The sequence below is a fragment of the Hemitrygon akajei genome, chromosome 24 (assembly GCF_048418815.1).
Source record: "Hemitrygon akajei chromosome 24, sHemAka1.3, whole genome shotgun sequence".
In the NCBI taxonomy this organism is placed as follows: Eukaryota; Metazoa; Chordata; class Chondrichthyes; order Myliobatiformes; family Dasyatidae; genus Hemitrygon; species Hemitrygon akajei.
Genome location: NC_133147.1, coordinates 21742621 through 21769082, shown reverse-complemented (window position 1 = coordinate 21769082; position 26462 = coordinate 21742621). Strand labels below are relative to the sequence as shown.

At 42.4% G+C, this 26462-nt stretch overlaps 1 protein-coding gene across 2 annotated transcripts in view; it reads right to left on the bottom strand.

The window, feature by feature from the left end:
• Nucleotides 1-3818: 3818 nt before the first annotated feature.
• LOC140715950 (Fc receptor-like protein 5) overlaps nucleotides 3819-26462 on the bottom strand; it is a 53937-nt gene continuing 31293 nt past the window's right edge. For both annotated transcript variants that reach the window (XM_073028547.1, XM_073028548.1), the window contains 8 exons: nucleotides 21679-21954; nucleotides 17991-18278; nucleotides 16996-17097; nucleotides 14329-14368; nucleotides 13480-13571; nucleotides 12284-12349; nucleotides 7326-7357; nucleotides 3819-5840 (listed from right to left, as the gene is read on the bottom strand). In XM_073028547.1, coding sequence (XP_072884648.1) covers nucleotides 5697-5840; nucleotides 7326-7357; nucleotides 12284-12349; nucleotides 13480-13571; nucleotides 14329-14368; nucleotides 16996-17097; nucleotides 17991-18278; nucleotides 21679-21954 — 1040 coding nt within the window. In that variant the 3' untranslated portion in view covers nucleotides 3819-5696. The remainder of the gene's footprint in view (nucleotides 5841-7325; nucleotides 7358-12283; nucleotides 12350-13479; nucleotides 13572-14328; nucleotides 14369-16995; nucleotides 17098-17990; nucleotides 18279-21678; nucleotides 21955-26462) is intronic.

Sequence of the window (26462 nt, the reverse complement as noted above, 5' to 3'; positions counted from 1 at the left end):
GGATTTTGGTTCTAGGTGAGGCTGTATCGTCTGTAGCGAGTGAAGCTGAGAGATGCCAGAGGAAAGTATAAAATATTACGACAGGCAGAGATTTGGTAGATAGCCAAAACTATTCTCCTACGGCAGGGAAAAGAACAAGAGGGCATTTGGATTAAGTTATGAAGAGGTGGCATTGAAGGGTACCAACGTTTGTGTTTTGCAGAGGCATTGTTTGCATCGGGATTGCGCTGCTTGTGAAGTTGGCAGAATTAGGCACAGTTCTTGGGTTTAAATGGGCATTTCGTTAGAACTCCTAAACAGTTAAATCGCAGTAGATTAGATGAGCAAGTGGGATTACTGTAGATCGACAAGAATGTTGGTACAGGTATGGAGGGCCAAAGCACCCGTTTTATACTGTACATCTCAACTGCAAGATTACATCAACACGCGATTAATCCAACCACTGTGTGGTCACCTTCCCACTCACCACCTTGCAACGATACATAAAATGATATCATAGAATTGTTGAAGAACAAAACTGAGGCCATTCGGTCCATCGTGTCCATGCCTTTTCGCTGCAAAGCAAGCTTTTCACTTCACTTTCTCTGTGGCCGTGGTCTCTCTCTCCCTCTCTCTCTCTCTCTCTCCTCTCTCTCTCTCTCTCTCTCTCTCTCTCTCTCTCTCTCTCTCTCTCTCTCTCTCTCTCTCTCTCTCTATCTATCTATCTATCTTTATCTCTATCTCTATCTATCTGTCTATCTATCTATCTATCTATCTATCTATCTATCTATCTATCTATCTATCTATCTATCTATCTATCTCACTCACACACACACAACTGAAACATGGGAGTCTCGCTCCTCTAAGCCAGGTTTGGATGGAGATTTCTGCTGAGCTTCACAGAATAATTCATTCAATTCATGGCACGCTCGTTTGATTTCCTTCATCTCTTCTTTCCACTGAAACTCAGGCATGCAGCCGGGTGGAACTACTTAATTGAACGTGTGGAGAGTTCGCGAGGTCACAACCAGACCAAGCAGCACGTATACGGCCCACAGGCCAAGCACCATTCCCTTGCACGTTGCAATTAGTCTGAATTCTTGCCGCATTGTAGTGAAGAGGAAACGACGTCTTGTTTATCAGTTCCAGAGTCTGCGAGTGGATTGTGTTCTGCTGGCGATTGATAAAATTCTGACGGGTCGTTGGCAGTAAGATACGTGTAGAGTGTAGGTCCCAACGGTCAAACAATGAGTTACTCTGACCGCAGTGAGTGTTGTAATCTAACAAAAACATTCTTATCTGCTGTCCAAAGTTCTGCGTTTTCCTCATCTGTCTGAGACGACCCAGTGATAATCTGCATGTACACAAGTAACTCACAGGAAACGATGTGATGGTGCCCGCTGTAGCGATGGTTGACGGCAGAATCTGTTAAATCTTGCATCACTGAGCATTTAATCCCCGAGGATTCAATTGACATATCATAATGATTATGTAGAGGGATCACTGCAGCTTAAACATTTACCTTCTGCATAATTTGCTTAAGAAAAAGCAAACCACGAAATCAATAACCACATCCTCATCTGCTCAGTGTGCATAGCCCCAGCGTCCCTTGTCCTCGATCAGGTAACTTCTTTAATTCCTCTGCTGGAACAGATGGTAAAACGAATGTATTTCACAGGCCTATAGAATGTGCAAAGAGCTCATTTCGTTTATTATGGACGCGACATCCTTGCGATCCAGTTGCATTTTTTTTGGCACGTAAAATACATGTAATGCAATAGTGGAATTCGGCAACAGGATTGCTGGAGAGAACAGATACCGTCGATGAAAGTTATAAAGTTGTTTTATCAGCAGAAGTAGTATCTGTTGAGTGAGCACCTTTTTCAAACTCTGTGGAAATGCTGCAGAGCAGTCGCAAAAGGATGCAGATGCTGGAATCCGGAGTGAAATATAAACTTCGGGAAGACATCAGCGGGTCGATGAATCGAAAGTTTAGAAGAATGAAAGGTTCACAGTTCAAAGTACATTTATTACCGAACTACTTACATGTTATCATATACAACCATGAGATTCATGTTCTTGTGGACATTCACAGTAAATGCAACGAAATGCAATAAAATCAATGAAAGACAGCAATGAATGACAAATAGCCAACGTACAAGAGACACAAACTCTGCAAAAAAAAAGCAAAATTGTAATAATAGCTAAATCAGCAATAAATATCGAGAACATGCGATGAAGAATCCTTGAAAACGAGTCCATAGTTTGTGGGAAAACGTAAGGAGCGGGAATCTTATTGAAACCTATTGAATATTGAAAGACCTAGATGGAATAGACATGGAGAGTATATTTACAATAGTGCAGTCTAGAACTCGAGGCCACAACCTCGGGATAGAAGGATGTCACCTTAGAAAAGAGATAAGACGGAATTTTTTGCCAGAAGAATGCATTGTCTATTGCATTGGGTATATTTAAAGCTCTTTTCATTTGAAAGGGCGTCGAAGTTAATGGGGAGAACGCAGGAGAATGGGCTTGAGAGAGATAATAAAAGAGGCATGAAGGAATGGGTGAGCAGACCTGATGGGTCGAATGTTCGTATTCTGCTCATCTGTCTTATGGCTTTATGGCCTTATCGGGTCATTGACTTTGCGTAGGTAGAAAGGATTCACTTAATTGGCTATTTGATTGCTAGTTTAAATAAATTAGCACAACTTCGTGGACCAAAGATCCCGTAAGCTGTGTTATACAATTTCATCTTCAAAGTAAACTAAACCCACGTGTCTGCATATGATTCATATTCTTCGATTACTTGCACGTTCAGGTGCCTGTCAAAATGCCTCATAAACACCACCATTGGGTTTGCTTCCAGCGCCAAACTGGCTGCGTCTGATATTCTCTTTGTTAAAGGGGAATTATAAATAAGCTGCGCATTATAAATAATCTTTCTCCTTTAAACTTATAGCTATGCATACCATAAAGTGTACCATACTCAAACGTGTACAGGAGCAGAGGGAACCTGTATGTGTGCATCAGTCATTCAAATTAGAATTCAAAGACGAAGAGGTTAACAAGTTTGAAGCAGTCCTCGAATTTCTGAAGATAGTCGTGAAACTACGACCCTCTGCTTCACCGTCATAAACGGTGATACATCTTAAATTGAAGGATTGTGTTCGGTACTGGTCGCATAATCTACTATGCATTCAGCAGAAATATGTGGTGGGAAATATATGTTTTGCAGCATTTCCCCGATGTGCTGAATAATATTGGGTGCAAGAAATAAGTAAGATGTCTTAGCCAGGAATTACTGAACCATAGTGGTCGACTTTCCCAAAACATGAATAAAACATTAAATGTAATGTCAAATGACTCCATTTGGCTCAAAAGCTTGCTTCTCTTAAAGCACTAAATTCTTAAACTAAGCTGAACAATCCTAATTACTACTCAGTCAAATAGCACGCCACTTTGACCACCGCTGTGCAAAAAATAGCACTTGCTGTAATAATTTTCCATTGTAAAATGAGCTTTATCTACGTTTTTTTTTCCTACGTTTTCGTTTCCTGTCTCTAATTTCTTTTTTGTCTGCGATTCCGTCAGTTTGTCAGTGATGGGATAGAAGAAAAAGTGTAATAGAGCTGATTATTCAACACGCCGATATACATTGGAATTTAATTTTATTGAGCGAGTGGATGGTGCTTGTAAAACTTGAACGATGCAACTTGCAACATTCGCCAGCTAAAAAAAAAATATGGTGCAGGTGATAGAGTCAAACATTGAAAAGTACCAAATCAAAGTAACATGTTGGATCCGTCGGCATATTATTATCAACAAGGACTGCAAAATGACGTAATATAAATGTTTAATGCTAAAGAACATGTTCCAGCCATTAAAAATACAACTTTTGGAATGCATCTACACGGAAGACTTAGCAGACGCTAAAATCCAGAGCAACACAGACAAAATGCTGAAGAAATTCAACAGGTCACGCAACATCTATGCAGAAATACGCAATCGACGATTCGGGCCGAGATCCTTCATAGCCCTAATCGTCTTCATTGATGCGGCCTGACCATAAGGCCATAAGTCTGTAAAATAGAGGAGCGCAATTATGGCATTCAACCTGTCAACCTCTGCCTTTAATATACCCAATGACCTGATTTCCACAGCCGCCTGTGGCAACGAATTCCACACATTCACCACCCACTGGCTAAAGATAATCCTATTCATCTCCATTCTAAGGTAGTGCCCTCTGGTCGGAGACTCTTTCACAATAGGAAACACCCTCGCCGCATCGACTCTAACTAGGTATTTCAAAATTCGATAAATTTCAATGAGATCCCCTCTCGTCCTTTTAAGTTCCATTGACCACCGGCCCAGAGCCATAATCCTTTTATTCCCGGAATCATTTCCGTAAACCTCCCCTGAAACCTATGCAATGTCAACACTCCTTTCATATATAAGAGGCCCAGATTGCTCACAATACTTCAAGGGCTCACCGGTGCCTTATAAAGCTTCAGCATTCCATCCATTCTGCTATATTCTTGCCACTTCGAAATGAATGACTTGTTTTTTGCCCGTCTCACCACCGATTCAACCTGCCGTTAACGTTTGGGGAATCCTGCACGAATATTTCAAAGTCTGTTTACAGCTGGGACTTTTGAATGTTCTGCCTGGTTAGAAAATAATCCATGTTTCTATTCCTTCTACCAAAGTGCATGACCATACACGTCCCGACGCTGTATTCTATCTGCCACTCCTTTGCCTATTCTCCCAAATTGTATAAGTCCTTCTGCAATTTTCCTCTTTCCACTATACTACCTGCCTCTGCACCAATAGGTGACTTCGTATCGTCGGCAAACTTGGCTACAAAGCCATCAATTCCGTCATCTAAATCAATGAAATACAACATACGATGAAGTGGTCCCAAAACCGATCCTTGAAGAATACCGCTGGTTATTGGCAGCCAACCAGAAAATACTCCTTTTAATTCCACTCTTTACTTCCTGCGAATCAGCGATTACTCTATACTTGTATATATCTTTCCCGTAATACCATATACTCTTTTCATGTTAAGGAGCTGCATGTACAGCATCTTGTCAATGTCGTTCTGAGACTACAAATACACAGCATTCACCGATTCTCCTTTGTTTATTCTGCTTATTTCCTCGAAGACTTCCAACAGATTTGCCGGGCTTGATTTTCCCTTAAGGAAACTCATGCTGACTTTGGCTTATTTCGTCATGTGTCTCCAAGTACCCTGAGACTTCATGCTTAGCGATTGTTTCCAACAGTTTCCTCACCATTGAGATCACCCTAACTAACCTATAATTTCCTTTCTGCTGCTTCCCTCCCTTCTTGAAGAATGGATTGACCTTCACAATTTTTCAGTCCTCTAGAAACATGTCAGAATCTACTGATTCTTGGGAGATCATTACCAGTGCCTCCATAATCTCCACAGCCACCTCTTTCAGAGCCCTGGTGTTTAGACCATATGGTTCAGGTGACTTGTCCATTTGCAGACCGTTCAGCTTCCAAAGTACCTTCTTCCTAGTAATAACAATTGCACTCACTTCTGATGCCTGCTAGATTCCTCCAGCATTTGTGTATGTTACTCTTGGAATACATTGGTTTAACGCTGAAAATGCAAAGTAAAAATAATATCCCCTTCAAAGTCCAACTGTTTTGCAAGTAGATTTTCAGGTGAAGGAGTCCGTGCCGTTTTATTTCCTTGCAAAATTTTCATAGAAGTTTGTTTCACTGCTGTCTGGTTCATCTGTGCCAGACCTTTCCAAACCAGCATCCATCTTCACGTGATCCACTGCGGCATACACGACGCTGCAGTCGCCGGGGCTCATCACGTTATTCTGGAATTAGAGTACACAAATGAGATTGGACTGTTGCTGGTGCACAACAGAATAGAGCGTGCCCTAATAAAACATGGATTTGCAAGGTTGAAAGTCACACACAAACAATTGTGTTAAATCACAAGCTTTCCTAAAGTACCTATCTAAATACCAGCAATATTACTCAAATTTATACATTGTATGCAACATAAGACAGTATTTTTAAGTGCGCTTAATCCTGCCTGATCTGTTGAGCATTTTCTGCATTTACATTCACAGAACTTCGTAAGAGCCAAACGGGCCATTCTGCCGAACACCTCCATGCCGAACAAGATGCTTATCTATGATTGTACAATTTATCTGTGTGTGCCCAATACTCTTCTAAACCTTTCTCTCCATCATCCATTTTAAATGTCGTAGATGTACGCGCCTCTACCACCTCCTCTGGGAGCACCGACCACGCTTCATTCGTGAAACTTTTCTCGAAGCTCCTTTTCATAGTTCGCCTGACATCTTAACTCCATGGCCATTTATGGACTCTCCGGCACAGGGTAAAATATTATACCCTCATGGATTTACAAACCTCTATAAGATCGCCCCTTATGTTCTGTCAGTCCAGTAAAATCAGCCCCAGTCTATACAGTCTCTTTCCCTCTCTCCCTCTCGCCCTCCGTCAACCGCTCCCCCTCCCCTCACTCTCTCCCTCTCCCTCTTCCCCTCCCCTCCGTCACCCCTTCACCTTCCCCTCCCCTCCTCTCTCCCTCTCCCTCGTCCTCACCTCCTCTCTCTCTCTCTCTCTCTCTCTCTCTCTCTCTCTCTCTCTCTCTCTCTCTCTCTCTCTCTCTCTCTCTCTCTCTCTCTCTCTCTGTTGCATCCAGTCAAAGCAACATCACTGTGAATATGCTGAGCCATTTACAGATTGTGCGGGAACTAGTTTTATTTAATGTAACAATACGCCCAGATCTATTTGACTGATACGCAACTTCTTACAGATGAGATCACACGGATAAGAACGGAACTACAACCACGTGGTCCACGAATCTAACATGGCTATCCATTGAGGTTCTTCAATTTACTTGGCTGAGAATGATGAAACTCCCCAGCAATAACATTTACTGATTTCACCACATTGTCTATAGAATTTTAAAATAATGATTCACAACTTTGACAACTGTTATTAGGAACGGTTAGTGAAAAGGACGACCAGGGAAGTTCGGATCCCTTAGCTCATATATGTCAAACTCAAGGCCCGCGGGCCAAATCCGGCCCGCGGTGGGATTATCTTTGGCCCGCGAGATAATATCTAATTACTATTAAAGCTGGCCCCAGTAATTGAAGCGCCTATGGCGTATGATATGGCTAATGCTGACTGTTTTTCTTTTAAATGCTTCTCCTTTCTCCATTACGCTGGGCAAATATAAACCCTAAAACTGCTGAACGAGCGATGTTCTTAGCTGACCAAGATCTAACCGCAACGAACGGATCGTAATTATATCCATTACTTACTCTTCTCCCTCTCGAAACTTCTCTTGTGTTAGCTGTAAAGGAATCAAACACCTTCAGAAAATCATGTTGATTTATTAGCATACACCATCAAACTTAAACTTGTTTGCATATTTACATAACCCAGTACATCACGAGTAAAGTCCTCCCGACCATTGAGCACATCTACATGCAACTTTGCAGTGAAAAAGCGGCATATATCATCCAGGCCATACTCTTTTCTCCTGCTGCCATCAAGTAGAAGGTACTTCAGGACTCGCACAATCAGGTTCAAGAACAGTTACTACCCCTCAACCATCGGGCTCTTGAATAAAAGGGGATAACTATATTCTATTTCTAGTGTTCCTACAACCGATCATTTCCCTTTAAGGACTCTTTATTTTGTCATTTCATACGCCTTATTTCTTGTTATTTATTTATATCAGCATTTGCACAGTTTGTTGTCCATTGATCTTGTTTACAGTTATTGTCCTATAGATTTGCTAAGTATGCCTGCAGGAAAAAGAATCTCGGGTTGTATGTGATGACATGCATGTGCTCTGATAATACAATTTGCAGTACTTGGCACTTTTTAAACTTTGATTCATTTCGAGGGCGGAAAAGGCCACTCCAGCCCAACGAACCCCAGCCAAATTTCACAGGACAATTTATAATGACCAAGTAACCGACGAACTGTGGAGCAAACCGGAGCACCCGGCGGAAACACACGAGGTACACATGGAGGACCTACGATCTCCTTACTGGCGGCTCCGAGATTCACGCCGAAATTAGGAAATCCCCGACCAGCAATAGCGTTGCGCTAACAGCTACTCTAGCGTTGCGCCCTATTTAATCCTATATCAGGATCACTGCAATGTAACTATCGTTAGAAAGAAAATCTAGGAAACTTAGACATGGAGGTTACATTCTTTTCATGCAAAAAAGATTTTTCGAGAACGCCAGAACGCTACAGGACAGTGAAGATCCTGTACAAATAACACACGTGTTAGTAGGTAAATTAGTTGTTGTAGGTTGTACTGTGATAAGGCAAGGAGTAAATAGGTAGGTTGCAGTGCAGTGACGCTCATTGCGTCAGAAGGGCCTATTCCGCCCGGACTTACTATATAAATAAAAATCTGGACGGGATATAAGGAGGATACCATTAACCCTTTAGGAGATTGGATTCTGGAACTTTCTGCCTGTGGGGGTGGGGGCACATTGATTCGCATAACATCTAACAAGTGATTTGAACCAAGATGCAGCAGGTCATGATTCAAATGCAGGTAAATAGTGTTAGGCGCAGATGATGGTCAGCAAGCTCATGAGGGCAAGCTGTACTTTTCCTGTGTCACTTGACTCTATGATCACCCACCCACCCCCCCCCCCAACCCCACCGGTGCGGATAGCCTACCTAGAGGAAGCAACAGTGGCCGTGCCTCTGGCACATAGTGTGGCCCTGTGACTCAAAAGGGTAGGGAAAGGAAGAAGGCAGCAGTAATAGGAGACTCTATAGTTAGGGGGTCAGAGAGGCGATTCTATAGACGCAGGAAAGAAACACGGATGGTAGTTTGCTTCCCAGGGTCCGGGATGTTTCTGATCACGTCCACATGGGAAGTTGAACAGCCAAAGGTCGTGGTACATGTTGGTACCAACGACATAGGTAGGAAAAGGGAGAAGGTCCTGAAAACATACTACAGGCAGTTCGGAAAGAAGTCGAGAAACAGGACCTCAAAGGTAGAAATCTCGGGATTACTGCCTGTGCCACGCAACACTGAGTAGAGGAATAGAATGAGGTGGAAGGTAAATGCGTGGCTGAGAGATTGGAGCAGGGGGCAGGGATTCAGATTTCTAGATCATTGGGGACTCTTTTGGGGCAGGCACATACAAAAAGGACTTAAATCGGAGGGGAGACCAATATCCTGGCGGGGAGGTTTGCTAATGCTATTGGGGAGAGTTTACACTAGAATTTCTGGGGGTTGGGAACTGAACAGAAGAGACAGAGGAAGCGGCGGTTGGCTCACAAATAGAGAAAGCTTGGGGACAGTGCGAGATGGAGGATGGGCAGGTGATAGATAAGGGAGGCGCTCAGACCAATGGTTTGAGATTTGTCTATTTTAATACAAGAATAAAGCGGATGAACTTAGAGCATGGAGCAGTACATGGAGCTACGATATTGTGACCATTACAGAGCCTTTGATGGCTCAGGGGCAGAAATGGCTACATAGAGTGCCAGGCTTTTGATGCTTCAGAAAAGTCAGGGAAGGAGGCAAAAGAGGTGGGGGCGAAGTACTGCTGAGCAGAGATAGCTTCACGGCTGCAGAAAAGGAGGAAGTCATGGAGGGATTGTCTACTGAGTCTCTGTGGGTGGAAGTTAGAAAGAGGGAGTGGTCAATAACTCTACCAGGTGTTTTTATTGCCCACCCAATAAGCCTACAGGAGGAGAGGTTGTACTTGATTTGGTATTCGGAAATTAACCTGGTCAGATGTCAGGTCTCTCAGTGGAAGAGCATTTTGAAGAGAGTGATCACAATTCTATCTCTTTCACCATAGCACTGGAGAGGGATAGGAACGACAAGTTAGGAAAAAGTTTAATTGGAGTAGGGTAAATATAAGGCTATCAGGCAGGAACATGGAAGCATAAATTGGAAACAGATGCTTTCAGGGAAATGTACAGCAGAAATCTGGCAAACGTTCAGGAGATATTCTGCATAGGTACGTTCCAACGTGACAAGAAATGATGGTAGGGTGCAGGAACTGTGGTATACAAAGGCTGTTGAAAATCTAGTCAAGAAGAAAAGCTTACGAAAGGCTCAAAAAAGAGGTAATTATAGAAATCTAAAAGATTTTAAGGCTAGCAGGAAGGAGCTTAAGAATGAAATTCGGAAAGCCAAAAGAGGCATGAGAAGGCCTTGGCGAGCAGCATTAAAGAAAACCCCAAGGCAATCTACAAGTATGTGAAGAGTAAGAGGATAAGACCTGAGAGAATAGGACCAATCGAGTGTGGCAGTGGAAAGGTGTGTATGGAACCGGAGGAGACAGCAGAGCTACTTAATGAATGCTTTGCTTCAGTCTTCACTACGGAAATTGATTTTGGCGATTGTAGGGAAGACATGCAGCGGATTGAAACCTTGAGCATTTAGTCATCACGAAAGAGGATGTGTTGGAGCTTTTTGAAAGCATCGTTGGATAAGTCTCCGGGACAGGACAAGATGTACCCCTGACTACTGTGGGAGGAGATTGCTGAGCCTCTCGCAATGATCTTTGCATCATCAATGGGGATGGGAGAGGTTCCGGAGGATTGGAGAGCTGCAGATGTTGTTCCCTTATTCAAGAAAGAGAGTAGAGATAGCCCAGGAAATGATAGACCAGTGAGTCTTACTTCAGTGGTTAGTAACTTGATGGAAAAGATCTTGAGAGGCAGTATTTATGAACATTTGGAGAAGCATAATATGTTTAGGCATAGTAACATTGGCTTTGTCAAAAGCAGATCGTGCCTTACGAGCCTGATTGAAATGTTTAAGGATGTGACTAAACACGATGATGAAGGTAGAGCAGTAGATGTAGTGCATATGGATTTCAGCAAGACATTTGCAAAGGTACTCCATGCAAATCCTATTGAGAAAGTAAGGAGGCATTAGGGGACCTTGCTTTGTAGATCCAGCATTGGCTGCCCACAGAAGGCAAAGAGTGGTTGTAGAGTGGTCATACTCTGCATGGAGGTCGATGACGACAGGTGTCTCAGTAATCTGTTCTGGGACCCCTTCTCTTCGTGACTTTTATAAATAACCTGTATAAGGAAGTGGAGGGATAGGTTAATAAATTTGCTGATGACATTGAGGTTGGGGGTGTTGTGGATAGTGTTGCAAGCTGTCAGAAGTTACAGCGGGACATCGATAGGATACAAAACTGAACTCAGAAGTGGCAGATGGAGTCCAACCTAGATAGGTGTGAGGTGGTTCATTTTGGTAGGTCAAATATGATGGCAGAATATAGTATTAATGGTAAGACTCTTAGCAGTGTATAGGATGAACCCCCACGGCGTACTGTGCTCAGTTCAGGTTACCTCAATACAGAAAGGATGTGGAAACTATAGAAAGGGTTCAGAGGAGATTTACCAAGATGTTGCCTAGATTGGGGAGCATGCCTTATGAGAATAGGTTGAGTGAGCTCGTTCTTTTCTCCTTGGAGCGACGGAGGAAGCGAGGTGACCTGATAGATGTGTATAAGATGATGAGAGGCATTGATTGTGTGGATAGTCAGAGGCTTTTTTCCCAGGGCTGAAATGGCTAACACGAGAGGGCATAGTTTTAAGGTGCTTGGAAGTAGGAACAGGGTAGGTGTTTTTACGCATGAGTGTGTGGAATGGGCTGCCAACTACGGTGGTGGAAAACTGATACATTAGGGTCTTTTAAGGGTCTCCTGGACAGGTACATGGACCTTAGAAAAATAGAGTTATGGGTAACCCCAAGTAATTTCTAAAGTAAGTACAGGTTCGCCACAGCATTGTGGGCCAAAGAGCCTGTATAGTGTTGTAAGTTTTCTATGTTTCTATGATCACGGGTCTTGTGCAATGCTGACTGTCATGATCCCTTTGGACCTGTGCGAGGAGCCGAAGCCCCTTGGACTCTGAGGTTTCTAGGTCACCTGCCTTTGTTAATGCCTGACGTAACGAGAACAGTTAAGCAGTTGGGCTTTCGTTTTAATCTTAAATTCATTTCGACTGCCACGGGTTTTCTGTGTTGTCTGATTATTTAAGTAGACTCCCGATTAACGCTTATCGTTGGGTCCCAGCTTTTAGAATGTCTTGGTGGAATTCCTATGAATAAACCCTGGTCGGCGTCTCTACATGGGAATCTGTCTTTCGTCCGCTCTTGGGTTCAGTCTTTGCCGGCACGTAACGTGAGTTAACTGCTCGGGTCCACATCATGCTGCATACATTATCCCCACACCCTGTTAGCAGTATAAAATACGCCATAACTCACCATAGTCACTTTGCTCCTTCATGATGAGTTCAGAATAAACAACACCAGCAGACAATTCAGTGGAATCTAAATGGAAAGGGAAAAAAAACAAATAACAAAAAATACTTTTCTAAACAAAAAACAAATACTTTTTTCTGACCTTTATAAGGATTAATATGTAACAGAAAGAAAGCTTAAGAATTGCGTATTTGACTAAATATAATGACACGAGAAACTTTGTGAAGCTATCAGAACGTAGTCGGCATTTTCTGTTATGCTGGAATTCCGAAACAAATTAACTGAACTGTTGTCTTAGAGGATGGATTTCAGCTGAAAGGAATCTGGTGCTTAAGTCATTGCAGGAACTACGCTCAGAGAAATTTTCATAAAGTTGTCCACGTCCATGACAGGGCAGAGAGAGTGAAGTGGGTCTCGTTAGCCAACAGTTCAAGATTTCGAAGCATTCAGCAGTAGGTTTACCGTCTTCTTTGGTGGAACGGTGTTTTACCCAATCAGTATCAAAAGTAGGCTGGACCTTCATTTCACCAGAGTTCAAAGGAATGCGAGGCAATACTATACTTCGCATATCTGGGGTGGCGGGGTAAAAATACGACTCCACCAAAGAAGGTGTAAGGAGCTCCTTCCCTCCGTTAGCCTGCAAGTCACCTTGGTCAAGATGTAGCACCTGCTTAGCTACCTCACCCCACCACCACCACAACCACCACCAGCCCCGATCAGAGTGTCCTGAAGCCATGAGAGTAGGTGGCAGATGGTAGCATGATGAGCTGGTGCATATCACGTCCTTGTTAGGCCACCACTAACGCAAGGCAGACAAACTCTGAGGAGTTTTGATTATACCTGAAGTCGTCCGACTTGTCAAGACACTACTCAGTAGAAGGCAACGGCTAACCACTTCTTTGGAAAAATTTGCCAAGAACAGTCATTGTCATGGAAAGACCATAACGAACGAGCCGTATATTAAGAATATGTTGCAGTAAGTAATCACATTATTGGGATGGGCAAAGAATGGGAACACCAAGGATTAAAAACAATGAGATCACGGGGAAAGCGAGCAAACTCAGTACAGACGGAGCCGGAAATCGGACGCTAGCTCAGGGTACGAGCACGACCACCAAGTGATATGCTGACTTTTCAAGCTAACCCTCGAAAGTGTCACCGAATAAAATTCAGTATTTTGTCAAAGAACGCCTGCTCACCAGAATCCCGAGCAACCCCCACCACGGCATACTCCAAGTTATTTGAGGTTGTTTCGTCATTATTTGGCTGAGATCCATTCCCCGTATCCATCCTGCAAGGAAAGGCACACTCGAATATTAACGATTGATGCAACGAGGTTCAAAGTAAAATGATGTATATGTTACCAGCTACTACTTAAGATTCATTTTCTTGCAGGCATTCACAGTAGAATAAAAGAAACCAATAGAATCAATGCAAAGAATATTTACACACACAAAGACTGATAAACTGCGAATACAAATATTAAGCTAATAATAATAATAAAGTGAATAATACTGAGAATACTCAGATCGGGAAGGAAGATACGTAGCATCCCCAGCAGGACCACTAGACCGAAAAACAGAAACTTTCCCCAAACCGCAAGGCTGATCAGCACCTTCATCTACTACCCCTCCCATCCATACTCACACCACTGCTAATTTATCATTACCTTTAAGTGTCTTATATACTCCTGTGCCTAGCGTCACTTCAGAGACATAAAATCAATCTACTCATATAAGCTAGCTTATGTACTTATATGTAATTTGTTTCTTCTTATTATTGTATTTTTGTATTGGTGTTTATTTCCCCTTATGATCTGATCTGGAGGAACAATTATTTCCCTCTGATTTAGACTTGACTGATGGAGATGACATTAAACAATCTTGAATCTTGACCCTTATTATCGTTCCATAAAATTAGGAATATTCATTACATGTGCTGAAAATACCACATTTCGTGTCCCTGCTTTCCTTCGGTCCATTCAGGTCGACGCAGCATTATCGTTATTATAGTTATGACATCTTATGATTAAGTTTTTTTTTACTCACCGCTGACTTTGTGAAGCACTTTCGGGTTTACCTGTAGAGACTATAAAAGAGACAGATGTTAGCACAATACCGAGCTCATGTAGTTTGAATTCTATAAATTGGTTTGGGTTGCTTATAATTCTTCAAGCTATATAGGCTGACATTAATCATGTTTTAATATAAATCCTTAAGTATGTTCAGTGGCAAAACGGAAGTCTCCCTTGGAATATTGTGAGCAGTTTTAAGACCATAAGACCTTAACATATAGGAGTAGATTTTGGACCTTTGCCAATCGAATCTGCTCCCCCAGTCAATCGTGGCTAACTTTTTTTCTCCTCCTCAACCCCATTTAACGTCTTTCTCCCCGTAACCTTTGAAGCCATGTGCAATCAAGAGCCTATTAATCTCTGCCTTAAATACACTCTACGAGCTGGCTTCCACAGCTGCACGTGGCTACATATTCCACAATTTCACCACCCTCTGGCTAAAGAAATTTCTCCGCATCTCTGTGCCCGCTTGTCCTAGCCTCTCCCACCGTGGGAAACATCCTTTTCACATCTACTCTGTCTAGGCTTATCAACGTTAGAAAGGTTTCAATGAGATCACCCCCCCCCCCCCCCATCCTAAATCCCAGCAATTAAAGACGCAGAGACTTCAAACGTTTCTCGTATGATAACCCTTTCATTCCTGAAATCATCCTTGTGAACCTCTTCTGGACCCTCTCCAATACCAGCACATATGTTCTAACATGTGGAGCCCAAAACTGTACACAATACTCAAGGTGAGGCCACACCAGTGTGTTATAAATCCTCAGCATCACATCCTTGCTCTTGCATTCTAGATCTCTTGAAATGAATGCTAACATTCGATTTGCCTTCTTCACCACCGACACAGCCTGCAAGTTAACTTTTAGGGTGTGCTGCACAATGACTCCCAAGTCCCAAGGCATCTCAGATTTTTGGATTTTCTCCCCGTTTAGAAAATAGTCTGCACATTTATTTCTACTACCAAAGAGCATGACCATGCAATTTCCAACATTATATTTAATTTTCCACTTAATTACTAATCTCCTAATCTGTTTAAGTCCTTCTGCATCCTACATGTTTACTCAACACTACCTGCCCCTCCACCAATCTTCGTATTATCTGCAAACTTTGCAACAGAGCTTCATCATCTAAATCATTTATGTACAGCATAAAAAGAAATGGTCCCAACACCGCCCTCAGAGGAACACCACTAGTCACTGGCAGCCAGCCAAACAAGGATCCTTTTATTCCCACATACTATCTTCTTCTAACCAGCCAATGGTCTAACCATGTTAGGACTTTTCCTGGTATACCACAGGCTCTTAACTTGGTAAGCAGCCTCATGTGCGGCACCTTGCCCAAAGCTTTCTGAAAGTCCAAATACACAACATCCACTGCATCCCCTTTATCTATCCTACTTGTAATCTCCTCAAAGAATTCTAACAGGATCATCAGGCAGGACTTGCCCTCAAGGAAATCCATTACGGAAAGAATATGAAAGCTTCGGTTGTGACTTTTCTTTTCCTTACAAAAGGCGTTTGACATTAGGTCTGTTCCCCTTGCATAGATACTGCCTGGCCTGTTAAGTATCTCCCGTATTTTACTGATGTTTATTTTTAGAGTGATAGCATCCTCGATATTTGTTTACTTACCTGCATAGTCACTCACGGCATTCTACATTACCATGTGGATTATATGGAGTGTGGTGGGAGTTAGGAGTTCTGTGGTATCTGACTTAGGGTGAGACTGCGGAGACTACGAGGTTAGATTGGAACCAGATCAACTGGTCAATGAGTGAGTGAGAGCTCCTAGCTGCTTCCTTTCTCTTCCCTTTTCAGCATTTGCTCTGACAGTTCCCTTCCTGTTTCCTTGGTCCACATTTCTATTCTCACCAACTCCCCTTTTCTTAAGACACTTTCCCTGGAAACCTCAGGTGTTGAAACACCTGTCCTTCATCTCTTCCTCTCCGCCATTCAGGAAACAAAGCGCAAGTTAAAGGAGAAACAACGATTTGCTTGTACTTCTTACAGGCAGGTGACTTAAATCTGCTGTCCACAGTGTGGCTTCATCTACAGTGGAGAAACCAAACGTAAATTTGGTAATCACTTTGCAGAGAGTTTGCGTTCAGTCCACTGAATTGAGGCTGCCCGTCCATTTATCTGCCACTTTGTTTCTTTATCTTTTTGGCTTTCTGAACTTTGAGGCTTCTGATTACCTGGACAATTGAAAGAATGCGCTAAACATGTTTGAGGAGCATTCTCTCTTCTCCGCTAACATAACGCCAGGTTCAAAGGCAGCTTCTACCCTAATATAAGACTCTTAAACAGCCCCTAGTCTGATAAGATTAAGTTTTGACGCAACAGTTTGGCTCGTTTTAACCTTAAACCTTACTGCCTTTTTGCCATACACTTTTCTATAAATATAGCATCTTATTCTGCACTATATGCATCGGTTTAACCTTAAATTATCTCAGAGAATTGTTAATAAATTGATCTATATGGACGAAATTCCAGGCACGTCTTTCATTGCACCAATTTGCCAATGTACCCTCTAATCATCTGACTGGATATGTTCCAGCCTCCATGTCTCAGTATTGAATTCAGATAATTTGATAGGTTTCTGTCTGTCAGACACCCATTTGCGACATTAGATAATCACTTACTCTGGTTCTTGCTCTGATGCTTGAGGAAGTACAATCCAATCAGGGCAATGACGAGAAGACAGGAAAGAGTTGAAAGACTAATTTTGGCTGCGGGACTTTGCACTGTAATGAAAATAGTGAAATGTCATCAAACACAGAGACAAGTTTCGTGAAAGCCTTAACGGGATGCGCAGCAGGGAAATCCGCTGCCTCGGAGCAAATGAGAACAGGATTCAATCCTATTCTTTAGCGCTGCCTTTATCGGATTTACATGTTCTCCCCGTGGCGGCGTGTACCGATTTCTTCCCACAACTCATGGCAAATGTCATTGAAATCTGCAAATTATGAGAATGATTCGATAAGAGTGAGCGTGGAGGGGAAGTGTCCAATGGGAGAGTCTGCGATCAGAGGCACAGACTCAAAATGCAAGGATATCCCTTTATAACACAGATAATAGGAACTTATTTAGGCCAATTTGCTGAATCTGTGGAATTAATTGCTACAGATGTCTATGGGGGCTGAATCATTGGGTATAATTAAAGCGCTGGTTGATAGGCTTTGAATAATAATGGTAACAAAAGTTCCGAGGGAAAGGCAGAAAAATGGGATTGAGAGGAGAAAATATATCAGCCATTATGGAATGGCGGAGCAGGTTGTCGTAATTCTGTTACCGTCTTATGGTCTTCGCCAAGTACACTATAGGTCTCTACTCCAGCACATTGCTTACAAGTATTTCTTGTTTTATTCTCCATAGATCTGAATTTCTCCTATAGTCTTCTCACCATGTCCTCGCTCGTTGTCCTACTCTAGGCTCTGACTTGAGCCCCTGTAATTATTGAAATCCTTGAGCGCACTTTCCGATGCCGTATCCATTTAATCGCTCTCCACCCTATAAACACCAGAGGTTCAAACACTCCTGGAGTTCTTGGTCAAAACCGAATTTAATAATGGGACAAATCCCGGGATAATCTGGTGTCCTGGTTGATTCCAGCATAGAAATACCCACGATAACTCACCGGCTACGGTAATCTTAATGAAGTCACTGTTAAGGCGGAGTTCCGACGCGGCGTTTTCAACAACACAGCTGTAATTTCCTTCCAAGACTTTGTTTACATTAGCAATTTCGTATGGAATTTCAGTCTGGTTCGATTCCTCTCGGTACAATTCCTTCTCGCCATCTTTGAGGAAAATATAAGTGATCGGTCTGGAACCATTGGTCACAGAGCAGGTTAGGAGCGCCGTGCCCCCTTCCATCAACTCTTTGGTTGGATTCATTGTAAGTACTGGCTTGGACACAGGAATTCCTAAAAAGAGAAACATGTAAAATTATTGTTACTCAGTCGACAATCAAATGTCGGATAGTTATATGAGATGATTAGGAGCTTCTTAAAGAAATGAGTATTAAGTTTAGCGCGCGAGTTTTTTCTGTCATCTATTCCGTACGCATTTCAATGGGTAGTGGCAGTAAGACCCATAAACGCCATTGGTACTGAATAATACTGACATTGACAAAAAAAAACTGCAAAGTTTGGCACGTGAGAGATGTGTTGATCAATGTTGAAACACGGTAAACAAACATACAAATGTGCAAATCAAGTGGGTATGGAAGACTGTAAGATTTCATTACAGGTTGTATTGTAAGGACTTAGAAATATTTTCTTCAGACAGTTATGGATGTTCGATTTCGTTCAGGTGAGAGAAAGTCGATTTAGTGGAGACTTACTGGACGAGTTTTGTGTAGGGAGTGCTGGCTACCTGCAACACGCTGATAGGCGAGGTGCTGGAAGAGGATACAATAGCAACGTTAAAGAGATCGTTACACAAGCAGGGAACTATGGGACACCGGCCATTGTACCTCTAATTGCATTGGTCAGTTCTGTCCCATGCTTGGGACAGAAATGGTGCTCCAAAGTGTCAATTCCTGAGCCTGTACTACTCTGTGTTCTTCGATGTATTCTTTAATTAATTTATTCTGTAAGAGGTTGTTAGTACTAGCGAACTAATTGGTCAAAGGAAGCTGGATATAGGTTCTAGAATCCTTCGTGCTGTGTAGTTAATCCCAGATTTAGACCTGAAAATGAGGTAGGCATCGACACCTTGAACAAACTGTACTATACTTCGGAAAGTAAACTCCATGGAATGGTGTTTGCAAACTTCTCCTAGCTATGCATACTATGTGACACATTTGATGCGCTTCACTGGAATTGATGAGTTGTTGTGCAGGAAAATTGTACGTATGCACTCAGTCGGAAATTAGTCGCTTTAGAGAACTTCAGTTGTTTAGATGCAGAAGTATGGTCGATAATAAGGAAAGGTTTTTCACTCTTAACTTGGTCAATGACAAAGGTACAGATAAGGCGCCATTAAAACAATCGTGTGTGCTGAAATCTAAATACTAGCCATTTTCTAGAGCTATCGAACTGATACCGTATGTTTTAGGCCAATATCTATCCCTACATATCGCCACCAATCTCCAAGTGTTTTCAGCAAGTCCAACATCAGCTATCGGTACCACATCCAGCGCCATCGATGCACCAGCAGCAATTCATTACTAATATCTTATGACCTTTCAAGTTCTCAGTTAATGTTATATGATGAAATAAGACCCCTTCCTTCTTTCCTTGAGTTGGCCAAATTCACTAACATCTTTAAACTAATACAAGTATAAGTTCCCTTTCTGCTTTTTTTGTGGGTTTCGCTCTAATTCTATTCAACAATCTTCGAGAATGAATAGCAATAGGACTGACCAGTTGATGGATCATGCTTCAGCAATTAAAACTGAGGAAATTAAGATCACATAATGATTTGGAATTAACGACTGCAAGTATGCATTGTTAATGACAGTCATACACCTCCAGGATATATAGCAAAACCTATCTCTTAATCATGCTTGAAGCACTGTGTAGAGATCTGGTCGCCCTTCCATAGGAAAGGTGATTGAAAGATTTACGACGATGTTTCCAGGACTTGAGAGCTTGAGTTACAGATGAGATAGGACCAGGCTAGTATTCCCTTCCTTACAAAGTCTGAGATTGAGAGAAGACCTTACAGAAATGTTTAGAATTGCAGGAGATACGGATAAGATGGACAGAGAAAAAATTTTCCCTGAGTATGGCAGTCCAAAACCAGGGCGCATTGATTTAGTGAGCGACGGAAAAGATTTAAATAGGACTTAAGAGGGATTTCACAAAGGGTGACGAGGATGCGGAACAAGCAACCAGAGAAAATGCATGGGGCAGGTACAACAGTATCATTTAAGAAGCACTTGAATGGAGACGTGCAAGGGGGGTCTGAGTTGGCATGAACGTTTTGAGCCTAAGATTCTTTATCAATCAAATATTGAAAGGCATAGATAGAGAAGAGAGAGGATGTGCCCTATGGCGGGATCGTCTGGGACTAGTGGCCAAAGCGTTAGAAAGAAGAAAGTCCCTCTCGAACTGAGACAATGGTAATCAGTCTGTGTAATTTATTACCACATAGAACTGTGAAAGCACGGTTTAAACATTTAAAGCAGGGTTGATAGGCTCTCGATTATTAAGGGCGTCAACAGTTACGGGGAGAAGGCAGGGGAATGAGGTTGAGAAGGATAATAAATCAGCCATGATAAAATGCCGGAACAGACACGAATGGCCGAATGATATAAGTCATGCTCCTATGTCAAATGCTCGTGTAGTCCAAAGGAGAACGACAGAGGGAGAAAGAGAGAAAGAACCGTACAAATGGAAAGTCAAACGCGTGTGCGTGTGCGTATTTGCATAATATCAGAAAGATCCGTCACAGAGTTAAATCAAGATGATAGTACAGAGTAGTTAATACAAGGAGATGGGATGTCATTTTACTGCCGTACGACATGTTGCTGACACTTCAGTTTGAATGCAGTTTGAAAGTACAGTCGCCCAGCTACAGGAAGCATGCTAATATGCTGGGAAAAGGGCAGAAAAGCTTCAAGAGTTTGTTACCGAGCCTGGGCGTCTAAGTTATAAGGAAATACCGGAAAGGGTGCGGCTTCTTTTCCTCGGGATCGAACGACGCTGAATGGTGACCTGATGGATGTCTATACATAGATGTTTATCATGAGGAGGATGGATAGAGTAGACTGTCAGAGTCGCATTGGGAGGGTTGGTAAGAATCGTAGAGCAGTAGAATGACGATCCATCACCTTGTGTTAACTGTTCTGATCGATGAAGGTGAGAATGACAAACGCCCTCTTCACCTTGTCTAGATGTAGTGCATCTAGGATTAGTACTTCTATTATAAGCATTCCTATTCCACAACACCCTTCAGTGCCCTGCAGTTTACTGAGTATGTCTTCCCCGGTATAATTTCTCTCAATGCATCAGTAGCACTTCTCCTAGCTACTTCCATCTGCAATTAATTGGGAAATTTGGGGAATTCTTTGATGGTATTTTTCTGAGAGTCGGAATGGACACCACGGGGCGAATGATTTCTTCTTTAAGCATTCTTCGCTAGAGATATTAACTTAAAATCAATTTACAGAACGCTTCCTATACTGAGGGTTATTATCACATTGGAAAGTGATAATTAAATGCATATTGCTTGAGAAGTTTCCTTTCAAACAACTCAACCCGCACCCCTTAGTCAGTTGACGTCCATACAAATGCTTAATTCTAGACTGGCATTTGTATGGAGAACATTTGCCAAGGTTGTCAAAACCAGTAAACAATCGGGAGGAGTTTTACGTGCCTCGGACTGAGATGGAAAGCTGATCACTCATCATCTTCACCATGCTTCGCAGAGCAGTCGCTTGACACTGGTAAACACCCGCATCGTCTGGCCAAGAAACCCTCGAAACGTAAAAATTCTCATCATCCGAGAAATTTAGAGCCGCTCCATCTTTGTAAAATGCGAAGGCCAACGTAACCGGCCGAAATACTTTCACATGACACACAAGTTTTAAAATCTGGCCATCAAATAATTGTATCTCGGATTCTGCCCTCAACGTCGGTTTTGAGAAACTCTCTGTAAAGAGGAAGAAAATATGGGCGTGAAATAGTTATCACAGATTTAAGATCTGATTTGGGCAGACATCCGTAGTTCCAAAAAGGAAACCGATTTCTCGTGACTTGGAGGAAGAAGGTTCACAAGATACCCTGATTCAGAAATTACTATCGATGTAAAATATTTAGAGTGCTTGGCATCCAGTTAAGCATTAACTTTAACTGTCGGTCCATCCAACCACCGTTCCCTCTTAAATAAATTTAGTTTTAAACTCTGTTAGAATTACTGAGTCATAAACTAATAGATCACGGAAGCGGGTACTCTGCAGTCAAGATCCTGTCTGGCATAGTCCCAATAATCCACTGCAGTATTTTGAGCACTTTCAAAGACAGGATTGCCGGCATTGGAGAGGGCTCAAACTAGGTTCACGAAAATGTATCCAGGATTGAAAGGTTTTTCTTTCATTATATAAAGATTTATAAAATTCCTATTTTTAACAAATACTTACATTACTAAAAGCTTGCATTCTCCAATGTTTTGTACAACATCATGTGCTCGGCTCAGACTTCATAGAGTTATCTCCCGCCTCACCCATGTACTTGCTGTAGGGTTCTGTAAATGAGTGTTCTCGAGGTAAAATGTATTACATCTCAGGCGGAGCATTACTGCCGCCGCGCAGCTATGAGACCTGGTTGTGAACCCCTCCGTCGGTGGTGATTGTCTGGAAATTATGCGATTTACTTTCTTGTGACCAAGTGTGTTTCCCCAGGACGCTGTTGCTTCCCCACATCTTAATGATATGCCGGGAGACAATTTTCTCTGTAGGTTGGCCCAGCGTACATGCGTAGCAGCTGCAGAACAGGACAGAACTGAGGAGTTGCTGATAATGATTAGATTAGAGAGGAGAAAAGTGGGAAATAGAACTTACTCTACTAAAGGCAGCGTGCACTGCAATGACTGAAGGACTTTCTTTAAAGCGCTATAAGATCAAATCAAACTATAAGATGAAAAATCACCTTATTTTATGTTTGGCCTTTGTATTAAATCTAGCCTTTGGTGGCATCAACGTGCACGCCTCTAGTTTCACAGAACCTGAAACAATTGCTTTCCTATTCATCGGAAACTTGTCTCAACTGCCAAAGCTGCGAACCCCCTGATAGAAGCCAATTTCTTCTTCTCCAAGAAGCACTGGATTCCGTTTTTTTAAACCCTGTCATATACTTCCGTGGCCTCAATAAAGTATGCAATCAACTGGAAGCGACCACTACTCAACGTGGCCAGTTACTGCACTGCACTGATTTGGAGCCAAGAGATTGGGCAGGCGAGCGTTTATTCCTTGAAATGAATGAGTTTGAACGGTGACCTTGTTGAGTTATGAAGATTATGAAGGGCAGAGAAAGGGTGAGAGTATGCAATATTTTTTCTATGACATTGTATCACAATTTAAAATGAGCGGGACGAAATAACTTAAGCTAAATTTAACATCCTTTCTTTTAAACAAAGACATAGAACCGAATTGCTCATTCTTAATATTCATATGATGCCTCGCACATGATCTGAGTGGTTTCATTTTCGGTGTATTGTGAAATGATGGATAAGTATTGGCCTGACCATCTTTCATTCTGTGAACAAATTGTTTCTGAAAAACATACAATAGCAGTGTAATTTTCACGCATTACTTTCGAGCAAGTGGGAACATACCAAACGATAAAATGGTCTGTTTTATCTGAAGTGGAATGCTGAATACATTAACAATAACCGGGGACATACGCATTCATCTAAAGAGTAATGAAATGGAATAAGTTAATTCCACCGCCCATGGATACCTGAAAATAACAATGTGGTTGATACAAATCTAAAGGAAATATATAGCGTGATTCATTTCTTGGAAAATGTGGTGGCCATTAAAGAGACTTGGATGTCTCAGGGACAGGAATGGTTACTTCAAGTGCCGGTTTTTAGATGTTTCAGAAAGAACAGGGAGGGAGGCAAAAGAGGTGAAGGTGTGGCACTGTTGATCAGAGATAGTGTCACGGCTGCAGAAAAGGTGGACGCCATGGAGGGATTGTCTACGGAGTCTCTGCGGGTGGAGATTAGGAACAGGAAGGGGTCAATAACTTTACTGCGTGTTTTTATAGGCCGCGCAATAGTAACAAAAATATCGAGGAGCAAACAGGGAAACAGATCCTGTAAAGGTGTAATAATAAGTGTTGTCGTGATAGGAGATTTTAATTTCCCAAATATCGATTGGCATCTCCCTAGAGCAAAAGGTTTAGATGGGGTGGAGTTTGTTTGGTGTATTCAAGAAAGTTACTTGACACAATATGTTGATACGCCTACAAGAGCAGAAGCTGTACTTGATTTGGTATTGGGAAATGAACCACGTCAGGTGTCAGATCTCTCAGTGGGACAGCATTTTGGAGATAGTGATCATAATTCTATTATTTTACAATAGCATTGGCGAGAGATAGGAACAGACAAGTTAGAAAAGCGATTAATTGGATTAAGGGGAATTATAAGGCTATCAGACAGGAAATTGGAAGCTTAAATTGGAAACTGGTGTTCTCGGGGAAAAGTACGGAAGAAATGTGGCAAACGTTCAGGGAATATTTGTGCGGAGTTCTGCATAGGTACGTTCCAATGAGACAGGGAAAGGATGGTATGGTACAGGAACCGTAGTGTGCAAAGGCTGTTGAAAATCTAGCCAAGAAGAAAAGAAAAGCCTACAAAAGGTTCAGAGAGCTAGGTAACGTTAAAGATCTAGAAGAGGGTAAGGCTAACAGGAAGGAGCTTAAGAATGAAATTAGGAGAGTCAGAAGGGGCCATGAGAAGACTTTGGCGGCCAGGATTAAGAAAAACACCAAGGCATTTTACAAGTATGTGAGGAGCAGGAGGATAGGACGGGAAAGAATAGGACCTATCAAGTCTGACAGTAGGAAACTGTGTATGGAACCGAAGGAAATAGCAGAGGTACTTAATGAATACTTTGCATAAGTTTTCACTATGGAAAAGGATATTGGTGATAGTAGTGATGACTTACAGAAGACTGAAAAGCATGAGCATGTAAGACATTAAGAAAATGGATGTGCTGGAGTTTTTGGAAAACATCAAGTTGGATAAGTCGCCGGACTGAATGAGATGTACCTCATGCTACTGTGAGAGGCGAGGGAGGAGATTGCTGAGCCTCTGGCGATGATTTACATCATCAATGGGGACGGGAAAGGTTCCGGAGCTTTGGAGGGTTTCGAATGTTGTTCCTTTATTCAAGAAAGGGAGTAGAGATATCCCAGGAAATTATAGACCATTGAGTCTTACCTCAGTAGTTGGTAAGTTGATGGAGAAGATCCTGAAAGGCAGGATTTATGAACATTTGGAAAGGTATTATATGATTAGGAACAGTCAGCATGGCGTTGTCAAGGGCAGGTCGTGCCTTACGAGCCAGATTGAATTTTTTGAGGATGTAACTAAATACATTGATGTAAGTGCAGCAGTAGATGTAGTGTATATGGTTTCAGCAAGGAATTTGATAGGGTACCCCATGCAAGGCATATTGAGAAAGTAAGGAGGCATGAGATCCATGGGGAAATTGTTTTGTGGATCCAGAACTGGCTTGCCCACAGAAGGCAAAGAGTGGTTGTAGACGGGTCATATTCTGCATGGAGGTCCGTCACCAGTGATGTGCCTCAGGGGTCTGTTTTGGGACCGTTGCACTTTGTGATTTTTATAAATGACCTGGATGAGGAAGTGGAGGGATGGGTTAGTAAGTTTGCTGATGGCTTAAAGGTTGGGGGTTTGCGGATAGTGTGGAGGACTGTCAGAGGGTACAGTGGGACATTGATAGGATGGAAAACTGGGCTAAGTGGCAAGTGGAGTTCAACCCAGATGTGTGAAGTGGTGCATTTTGGTAGGTCAAATATGATGACAGAATATAGTATTAATGGTAAGACTATTGGCAGTTTGGAGGATCAGTGGGATCTTGGGTCCGAATCCATAGGACGCTCAAAGCAGCTGCACAGGTTGACTCTCTGGTTAAGAAGGCATATGGTGCATTGGCTTTCATCAATTGTGGAACTGAATTTAGGAGCCAAGAGGTAATGTTGCAACTATATAGGACCCTGGTCAGACCCCACTTGGAGTACTGTGCTCAGTTCTGGTCGCCTCACTACAGGATGGATGTGGAAGCCATAGGAAGGGTACAGAGGAGATTTACAAGGATGCTACCTGGATTGAGGAGCATGCCTTATGAGAATAGGTTGAGTGAACTCGGTCTTTTCTCCTTGGAGCGACGGAGGATGAGGTGATCTGATAGAGGTGTATAAGGTGTTGAGAGGCATTGACCGTGAGGATAGTCAGAGGCTTTTTCCGAGGGCTGAAATGGTTGCCACAAGAGTGTTAAGGTGTTTGGCAGTTTAAGGTGTTTGGGAGTAGGTACAGAGGAGATGTCAGGGGTAGGTTTTTTACTCGGAGAGTCGTGAATGAGTGGAATAGCCTGCTGGCAACGGTGGTGGAGGCGGATACGATAGGGTATT